The 10211-nt window shown below is 48.2% G+C and overlaps 1 protein-coding gene across 1 annotated transcript; it reads right to left on the bottom strand.

Moving 5' to 3' along the window:
- Positions 1 to 470: 470 nt before the first annotated feature.
- Positions 471 to 9852, bottom strand: LOC119046270 (group 10 secretory phospholipase A2). Its single transcript, XM_053672141.1, has 4 exons — positions 9780 to 9852; positions 6623 to 6773; positions 4763 to 4872; positions 471 to 613 (listed from the first exon to the last, which is right to left on the bottom strand). Exons 1-4 carry the CDS (start codon positions 9826 to 9828, stop codon positions 471 to 473), a joined length of 453 nt encoding a protein of 150 aa, XP_053528116.1. The 5' UTR covers positions 9829 to 9852.
- Between the last annotated feature and the right edge of the window lie 359 nt (positions 9853 to 10211).

Genomic DNA, 10211 nt, shown 5'->3' with positions numbered 1-10211 from the left:
TAACTATTAAAGGTGGAGTAGGATGGGGAAGAATACTTTTTTTTTTTTTAGAATACTTTTTCTTGAGCTAACAACTGCTAGACTTGAACTTCACAAGGGTGTCATGTGGTTGTCTTGTTTATTGCCTCAACCCAGTACCTAGAACAAAGCCAGGCACTTAGCAGGTGTTTGTTCACCAAGGGTAGGTTAGAAGACAAGCTCAGCCTTTTCATACAGGTTGAACCTCAAAAATGGTACCAAACCCAATACAGTCATAAACACAGTTACAGTTTTATAAATAGACATGGGATTTTGACCTTAATCAAACTGGAAACCAAACAGGCTCCAGCCCCAAGTTCTGGGACGGACAGGGAAAGCAAACAGGTTGCAGCTTTAACTCAGTTCCCTCGTGCAAATAACTGAATATGGCTATTGATTAGTGAAAAGGAGTTTTATTTTCTTGTGCAAAAGAACATTTCAAGTCAAGCTAGTCAGTCACACTTGAGGGGGCCCTGCCTACATAAGAAACGTGGAAAGAAGAGGTACTTGAAATTGTACTCGGTTTGGGCTAAGCAGTAAGCAATCTCCTGGTCACACTTGCATAAGAGTTCTTGGCATTTGTCCTCTGTCGGTTCTGAAAGAAATGGGAAAACAGATTAGAGCGGAGAGTTGCACATAAACATGAGGGAAGCCAGCAACACTGTTGGCAGGAAGGGTCGCACATTGCATCTGTGTGATGTTTGACAGTTCACCAGTGATCATTGTCCTGGCAACTCCAGGAGGAAGGTGACGTTGGCCCCATTTTGCAGAGAAGGAAATTGAAGTTGTCAGAGATGTGATTTCAGAAGCAGAGTCCAAAGTCCACATGAACTTTTGGCTTCTCTTCTGCATCAACACTACACTATTTCATTTGAGGATCCATTTAGATAAGCAGTAGGGAACCCTCTGGGTCTTTTTTAGGAATGCCTGCTCTGCTACTTCTAGCTGTGTGATCTTGCCTAAACGACTCAGGTCTTCATTTTAAATGGGGCATTATTCACTGCAGGGGTCTCACCTATGTGAAGTACCCAGGAAAGACTTAGCATGCACTCGATCAGTGTTGGCTCCACCTGTATTTCTCTGCCTTCTTTCTCCAAGTCTCCTTCAGATGCTCCTTTGAGAAGAAGTTCCTTGTAGACAACGACCACATATCCATCTCTCCTCTCCATCCTGGCTGAGCCTGCCTTCTACAGAGGGGCATAGGCTGCCACCCAAAGATCGCCAATAAGTCTCCCTCTGTGTCCCTACTGTTTTTTTAATTGAGGAAAAGTTCCCATAACAAGATTTACCATTTTAGTAAATTCATGATGCTGTGTAATCATCACCTCTATCTGATCCTACTAAAACATTTCTATCACCCCAAAAGAGACCTTGTGTACATCAAGGTGTCACTCCCCATTAACCCTCTCCTGCGTCCCTGTCAACACTAATTTGGTTTTTGTCCCTATTAATGTGCCCATTCTGGATATTTCATATACTTGGGATCCTATACTTAGGTGGCCTTTTGTGTCCAGCTCCTTTCACTGAGTATCGCGTTTTCAAGGGTCACCCATGTTGTAGCAGGTTCACCTGCTTTATTTTCCAACACAGCAGTTATAAAAGCACTTGGTACAGACACAATCTCCCACTCTCCTCATTTTAGACTTCTGTCTTACCTAAAATGTAGCACGGAGGCTGGCAAAGTCAATTCTCGATAATATTTATTGGGAGAATACAGAAAAGCCTCTCATACAAACACAGCATCTAAGTTTTATTATTCCCATTTTACAGATGTGTAAAATGAGGCTCAGAGGGATTCAATAACTTGTCCAAGACCATAGGGCTGGGAAGGAGTGGACCAAGGACTCCCACCCAGGGTCTTCCGACCCAGTACCTGTATCTCCCTTGTGTTCCCATCCTCCTCTCAGAGCAAGAAAGACTCTTTCAAAAGCAACACTTGGTCTCCCTGCTCCATAGCCTCAGGAACCCAGCAGCATCATGTTATTCAATAATAAAAACTTAAAAGGAAAAATAGCTCCCAAGGGTTAAGTTTAAAATAAAGGCCTGCCAGTAAATATTATTATAGGCTTAAAAATTTTTTAATATATTTAAGTCAGGCCCATAAATGGAAAATGGGCCACACCTGTAATTAAGTAAACAACTATGTTCAGAATATCTCCAAAGAGAATAAGAGAATATTTTTAGCCAAAAATGCATAATAGATATTTTGGTTCTCTTCATTTGGTTCAGGGAGGGCAGTTCTGTAAACAGGCACAGACTCCACCAATAAATATTTTATAAACACTGTGTTCACATGGTTAGGGTAAGCAGAACATGCAAGCTGAAGGGGAGAAGGCAGAGATCTTTCACAGATTCCAGTTCAAGGCCCACTCCACCCCTCACTACCCCCACCGGAAGGGGGCAGCTTGGAGACAGGGAATGTGTCCAGCAGCAGGCACATCACCACCACGTTCAGCAGGTCACTTCTTTCCCTGGGCTTCAGTGTCTCCCACTCTAAATGAGAAGGCTGGATGAGATGATGCCTGGGGTGCTTTCAGTCCCAAATGTTAATATTATGTCTCAATATTACTTCAGCTTCACTCTTATGCCAGCTCCTAACTCATACTAAGAAGATATGGCTGAGGATCTGTGCATATTTAAGAACTTCCTTCTTATAACTCGTGATTGCCTCCTTTCCTCCAGAACAGACCAAGTTTCAGAAGAAAGAGTTTTAGAGGAAAGTTACACCAGAACTTCAGTTCTCTCTGGTGGGAGGTAGTGGGGTCAGAGAAGGGTCCAGATCAGGATGAGGAAGGGAGAAGAGATGGGAGAGACAAGGGATGGGATAAGCCCCTGTTTATCACACTATAAACCCTTCTTTTCATCTTCGAAACACCCATCTTCAAGGTAAGGAAACTGAGGGCCAGAAATGTCATCCATCTAGGGCCAAGAGATTTTCAACAAAAGAAAGAGGAGTTTCTTCAACAAATGGTACTGGGACAACTGGATATCCACATGCAGAAGAATGAAGTTGGACGCCTACCACAATCCATGCACAACAGTTCACTCAGCCCTGGCTGGGTGGCTCAGTTGGTTAGAGCATCTTCCCAATATGCCATGATTGCAGGTTCAGTCTCTGCTCAGGGCACATACAAGAAGCAACCAATGAATGCATCAATGAGGAGAACAACACAGTGATGATTCTCTCTCTCTCTAAAAATCAATTAAAAAAATTTTAAGAATATGAAAGCACCGGCTGGGTGTCATCCCGCAATGCAAAATGTTGCCAGTTCGACTGCCGGTCAGGCACACGCCTGGGTGGCAGGTTCAGTCAGTCACAGGCAACTGACTGATGTTATGTTCCTCTCTCATATTGATGCTTCTCTTCCTCTCTTTCTCCCTCCCTTCCCCTCTTGCTAAAAAAATAAAATAAAATAATAAAATAAACTCAAAGTGGGTCAGTGACCTAGACATAAGAATTCAAATGATAAAACTATTGGAAGGAAATGGGGGTAAATTCTCATGACCTTGGATCTAGCAATGCCTTCTTAGGCAGGATACCACAGGCATGATTAAGAAAAGACAAAATAGCCCTGGCTGGTGTAGCTCAGTGCATTGAGCACAGGCTGTGAATTAAAGGGTTGCCAGTTTGGTTCCCAGCCAGGGCACATGCCTGGGTTTCAGGCCAGGTCCCCAGTAGGGGCCACGTGAGAGGCAACTACACACTGATGTTTCTCTCCCTCTCTTTCTCCCTCCCTTCTCCCTCTCTAAAAATAAATAATAAATAAGAAAAAAAAGACAAAATAGAAACATTGGGCTTTATCAAAATCACAACGTTTGTACATAAAAAGATTATTTTAAAAAATACTTGTAAATCACATCTCTGTTAAGGATGCAGTACCCAGGCTATATAAAAACTCATAACTCAACAACAAAAATGACAAATAACCCAATTTAAAAATGAGCAAGAGACTTGAATGGACATTTCTCCAAAGATATAAAAATGTCCAAAAGCACATAAAAAGATGCTCAATGTCATTAGGGAAAAGAAAATCAAAACCACAGTGAGATATACTAATTACCCCCACTAATAAGATACCATCTGTCAGAAGGTCATCTGGCCATCTGTCATCCATCCACATTTTTATTTTATTTTGTTTTGATGCCTGTCAAAAGCAGTTTGCAGAGATCATATGAGGCTGTATATTCCTTCTCTTTTTACTTTCAATTCACAATTAACTCATGAAGACATTCTCTTTGTAAAATTTGAAAACATTACAAAGAACATTAAATCGCCTCCTACCATCATTCCCTTCAACCCAATTCTGTCCCCAGAGATGACCGCAGCTGTCCAAAGTTTATCTGTATGTTTTTCTGACCTCTGCATACGTCTACATTAGCCATGGAAAGTAGTACGGTACTGTTTACAAGCCTTTTTTCTTTTTTAACACAATAGTGCTTTATTGAATACGCTGTTCTGCAGTTTGCTTTTTCATTCAACATGTTTCCTTGTCCTTTCTTAACCTTATCCTTTCTTCAGGCTGCAGAGTCTTCCATCGTGAGGATACATCACGGATTTACATACCCAGGACCATCTGGAGGACATTTAGGTTGTTTATATCTGGTGTTATTTGCTTAGTATTAAAGATATTAGATAAATCCAAAGAGTGGCCTATGGAGAGTTGGAAGCAGTGGTAAGTTATTACAACTGGGACGCCCCAGGGACTTTCGGGGAGGTCACTGTGGGTGTTGCAGGGGGACTCACCACACTCAATGCGCTGGTCGACACATTTCCACAAGTAGGGCTCCAGCTTGGCCTGGCAGCCAGCCTCCTGCCGGGCGCGATAGTAGCAGCAGTCGTGATGATGGCAGCACCTGTGGATGGCAGACAAGCAGACCAGCTGGTAGGGAGAGGCAAGGGCTGCTCTCCCGGCCACCTTCCCAGGCAGGCCAGGGCTATGGGTGAGCATCTTCTGGTCCAGACTTTGTCCCTGAGAATCCTATCCTGGGAAATAATTCTGCTGACCCCACTATGTCCTGCACTGCCTCCATCCCAGCCATGTTTGAGCCTGGCCCCTGCCTGGGCCCCTCCTGCTTCACTCTCTGAACCTCTGAGCTCCAGCAGAACCTGTCTTCTCTCTGTTGCTAGAGTGAAGCTGCCTCCTGCCTGTGCCCTCTGCCTCCCGCCTGTCCCTCTGGGGACAACTTCATACCCACTCTTCCTCTTTTAGTCCCAGCCTAAGCCCCAGCCCCCATTCCCAGAATGTCCTCGGGCTCCCTACCTCCCAGCCTATAAAAGTGTCCTTGTTACACCCTCTCGTAAAACCAGGTTCCTTCCCTTCGGGGCAGGTTCATAATGATACCTTCATTAGCAAGATTAACATCTGTCCTCCTAATGACTAGAGCTCTAAAATGGATGTGGGACCATTTCTGTCTGGCTCCTCACCGTGTCACCAGCAACCAATCCAGCCTAGGGCCTGCTACATAATAGGATCTCAATAATAATTATTATTGTTATCGTTAATATTATTATTTAGTGATAACAATAATAATTATCATTTACTGTTGAAAAATTCTCTGAGGAACACCCACGCATGTTCCAAAATCTTGCCCATTATTCATTCATTCACTGGTATTACCTCTATCCAGCCACCGGCCCTGCCCTGTGTTGAACCCTCAGCTGAGTCTGGCAAGGACAGGTCAGCCAGATTCCGCTCTGCCCTCAAAGAGCCCCCAGTCGGGTGGGGGAGGCAAACAAGCTACCAGATGCTCATGCATAGTGAGAAGTTCTGGGATGTGCGGTAAGGAGAGCGGATTCTGGAAGCCAGAGCCAGAGGTGGTGCTATGCTCACCGGGGATTCAGAAAAGGCTTCCCAGAGGGGCTAATGCGTGATCTGCGTCTGGAAAGATACAGGAACCAGACAACCAACCAGAGTGTGGGAGGACGTGGCCAGCAGGAGCCTTGAAGGTACAAGGCTGAGTAAAGATTTGTTCGTGACAATCATATCCTCTAAGCTAGGAAAGACATAGTCAAATTCTGCCCTCGGCTACCTGTCAGCTGTGTGGAAACGGGAAACGGGGCAGCAGTGCCTCTCTGAGTCTCAGGTTAGCCATTGAAACAGGTTAGCCATTGTGCCTGTTTCCAAGGACGGCCAAAGGAGAAGTAGTCATGGAAAGATACATGCTCGCAACCTTGCACAGAACAGGCACTTCTCACGTGGTAGCAGAGTGCACTGATAAGGGCCATGAGGCCAGCAAGACTGCCGAGGTTCACATCCTAACCCCTACCCCTTACTCGCCATATGGTCCAAGTTACTTAATCTTTCTGTGCCTCAGTTTTCTCATCTTTGTAATGGGATTGTTGTGAGGATTAAAAAGGTGTTCTCAAAACAGGTCCTGGTGCACTTGAAGTCTGATCAACTTTGTTATTTATTTATTTTTTCTAGCCAAAGTAATCATCCTATAGCCAGATTGAAGAAGACAGCTGACGCCAAGGTTTGGCCTTATCGCCATGTTACCCAGGAGGCCCTCTGCCTGCAAGGTAGTACCATATGCTATTTCCTCATAGGCCTTAACTACCCCAGAGGGTGGGAGACATTTTAGCCTGGCCCAAGCATGAACTCACCAGTCAATGGCATCCAGGGGCTGGCCACGGCCACCCAGGCCACAATAGCAGCCATAGCTAACATAGGCTAGGGGGGTGCGGGAGCCAACACAGTTTATGGTTTCTGCCAGTTCTATCAGTCCGCGCCGGTGCACGTGTGACTTCAAGGAGGCTGGAGAGAAACAAAGGTGAGAGGCTGAAGGTCAGGTCTGCCTGGGCCCTGGGCCCTGGGGAAGGCCCTGCTGGCCTGAGAAGAGCCTAGATGACTGCCTGGTTTTGAATCCTGCTCCTCCTATTTCCAAGCTGTGTGACCTTGACAACTTATTCAAGCTCTCTGTGCCTTGTTTTCCTCATCTATAAAATAGGGGGATAAGTGTATCTCGTTTGATAAAATAAAGTGAGGCCATAAATGTAAAGCACCTGGCACATAACAAGCTCTAACTATTATCACCAATATCCTCAAGGCAGCCACGAAAGAGAAAACGACACAGAGCCACAGCATCTGGAAGATCCCACCACTGGGCCTGTGCATAGGCTAAGTCCCTCTTCCTGGAATGTCCTGATTCCCAATCTCCTGCCCTTGTCAATTCTAGACACAATCAGAGTCCAAGTTGGACACCAAATGTCTGTCCAGTTGCCTGTGAAGAGTACTGGACATCAGAGATGAGCTAAACAGGGTCCCTGCCACCAAGGAGAGCTCCTCTGTGTGGGTTTCCCTGTCCCTGGTTCTTCCCCCACCCCCTTCTGCTCCCAACTAACACCACCTCTTCTGTCAATCTCTGGTTCAGGGGCCTCTCAATCTCCTCTTACTTCACTGCCCAGGCCCTGCTTCCTCCCACACAGGGAGGCCCTGTGGCCCAAGCCCAGCCATGGCTCTGACACAGAGCAGTGCACAGTAGGTGCACTGAAAACCCTGCCTTTCACAGGTGAGCAAGAAGAGACATGGGCAGTAAGGATGAGCCCCGCAGCTGCACGCCAACAAGAAGCCGGCTGACCGGGGGCTCCAACCTAGGCTTCTGACTCTCAATCCAGCATTTGTCCCTCCTTGTCCAGGAACATCCGGGCAAGGAGGTCTGCCAGGGTGGCCGAGCTGAGGGGCACTGAGCAGACAGAGGCCACTCCTCAAAGCCAGGCACCTCCAAACCCACTGTAACCTGGGCATCAGAGAATCCCAGAGCAACTCCTCCTTCTGAAAGCAATGAGTCTATTCTTTCTGGCATGTGGTCAAAAACAAGTCAGGGCAATAACAGGTGATGCATTCCCTTGAATCTCGCCTTGCACCAGGCATCATCTGTGGTTAATGGCACAGCCTCCTTGTCTTGTGGGTAGCAGTAATCCCACTTACAGATAGGGACAGTGAGCCTGAGAGAGGAGAAAGGACCCTTCCCAGGTCCCGGGGCTGGTGAGCCTCAGAGCAGAAGCCCGCACCCAGGCCTGCCTGGTTCCTGAGAGTCCACTCTCCACTGCTCTGGGGCTGCCAGGACAGAGATGTATGCCTTGTATGTGGGCACCATGTCTCTTTTTTGTCTTTTTATCTAGAACAAGTTTTTATGACACTGACTTTTTTGAAGAATACTGAACCAAATTAAATCTAATTTTTTTTTCAGTGCAGAAAGTAGCATATTCATGTGGGGGGACAGAGAGGAGTTAAATATAAAACAAAATGTAAAAAAAAACAAGTTTAGACTTCAACGCTTCACCTTCCTTTCTGGATGACCAGTCCTTGCGCTCCCGGGACTTGCTGAGTGCTGCTCCCAGCTGCCCTGCCTCAAACCTCCCGTGGCTCCCACCGCCCTCCAGATAAAGCGCCAGGGGCCTGGCAGGAGCCCATCCCTCCCTCCTCGCCAGTGTCCTCTCTCAATGCCCACCCCACGGACTTGCTCATCATTGCCTGTTCCTCCAGTTACACTTCCCATCACATGTATCCTGTGCTGCAAATGCCCTTGCACCATCCTCACCCAGCTCGCCTGCTAGACTCTGCCTGCCCTCAGGTGACCACAGGGGCCCTTGTCACACTGTGCTGCTATCTGCTTATGCTAGTGACCTTCCAGCCTGGGAGCTCTTCGAGGACAGATCTCTGCCATAGGCAGCTTCAGCTCCCCTGGCACACACTGGGCTTCCAGGAAAGGTCCCTTGACTTCTGGATCCACCAAGCCCCAATTCAAGCATACCTGACAGGACCCCAGTCTTAATCCCATACCTCACAGCTGTCCCCAGAGGTCCCCCACCGTGACCTAACTATGTTCTGGCACTTCAGTGTCCTGGGTACAGCCCTATGGGGAACCCAAGCATGGGGCAGACGCCCAGCAGTGGGTTTGGAACCAAGGAAAACACTTCCTCCAGGCCAGCGTAGGTGGGGCAGGTCACTCTGGGGTCTGTTTGCTCTGTCTGCCCACGGCAGCCTCGCTGGGAGTGCCACGGCTGTCCTAGCTTCCTTCCTATCTTCCAGGGCCTGAGGGTGTGTGTGTGTGTGTGTGTGTGTGTGTGTGTGTTTTCCTTGGGGTACCTTTGCTTATGTCTGTGTGTGAGCTTGTTCATGAGCCATACACCTAAGTGTCCAGGTTAGGCTGGGGGTGTGAATGTATATAATGTGGTATCTATGTATTTTCCTGTGAATGTGTGTGCCTGTACACCCCAGAAATGGGCAGTCACTGAGGGGACCTCTCCAAGGATGGGTGAGTAGGTAGCCTTATGCTCTTCCCTGACCCCAGGTAGTGCTGAGCCTCTTCTTCCCCTGCTCCTCCCAGCCTCTGATGTCCACTCCCACCTCCCATGCCCCAGGGGCTGGTGGAGTGAACAGTCAGTTCACTGCACCCAGGGCCAGGTAAATGGGGAGGGTCTGGCCTGTGAAGAAGGATATGGTGATTGGAGGGGATGTTTAAATAGGACACTGAGCTTCCCTGAGCGCCGCCAAGGAAGGACTGGGCTAGACTTGGGTTCCTAGGAGAAGTTAATGAGTGGAAGTTCTTGGGGCGGGCTGGGGGACAGGGTTTTTAAAAACGTGTCAGTGAGGCAGAGAAAGGAGGGCTCAGGCTGCAGAGCTCCTGGGACCTTGGAAAGCTCTGGTAAGTTGGAGTCCTTGCAGAGGGGTGGGGAGCAGGAGTCCTGGGTCGGGAGAGAGGGTTGAAGGAGTCCCTGGAACTCCTGGGTCCCCTCGAGGGGCCCATTCCTCACTCACCTGCGCGGGGCAGGAGTCCGGGTACCAGTAGCAGCAGCAGAGGCAGCATTATTGGCTGGCACAGGGGCAGCTGACCCACAGGATGGAGGCAGGTGTGGGACGATCTGGCGGGCCACTGGATTCACCCAGCCCCGGCCGAACCCCCTCCCCCACGCCCCGCCCATTCCCGCTGCTGCCTTCACCTGCCCTCAGGGCCGGGCGGAGCCCGGTAAGGTCAGGCCCCTGGGGAGCCGAGAAAAGGAATGGGCGCCCGAGGCGTGAGAGAGAATCCAGCCTGGAAACTCTCAGAAGAGGGTTTGGGGGAATTACGGAGGAAAGGAGTTTAGAACAGATGAAGCCACAGAGTAAATTCGTAAAAAGTGTGCTGTGTTAATATTATCACTTGCGGCCCCCTCCCAGCGCTCACCTGGCCTCCAAAAGGAGAAGACTTGG

This window comes from Artibeus jamaicensis, unplaced genomic scaffold (assembly GCF_021234435.1).
Source record: "Artibeus jamaicensis isolate MK-2021 breed Jamaican fruit bat unplaced genomic scaffold, CSHL_Jam_final contig_729, whole genome shotgun sequence".
NCBI classification, from domain to species: Eukaryota; Metazoa; Chordata; class Mammalia; order Chiroptera; family Phyllostomidae; genus Artibeus; species Artibeus jamaicensis.
This window is presented reverse-complemented; position numbering and strand designations above follow the sequence as displayed.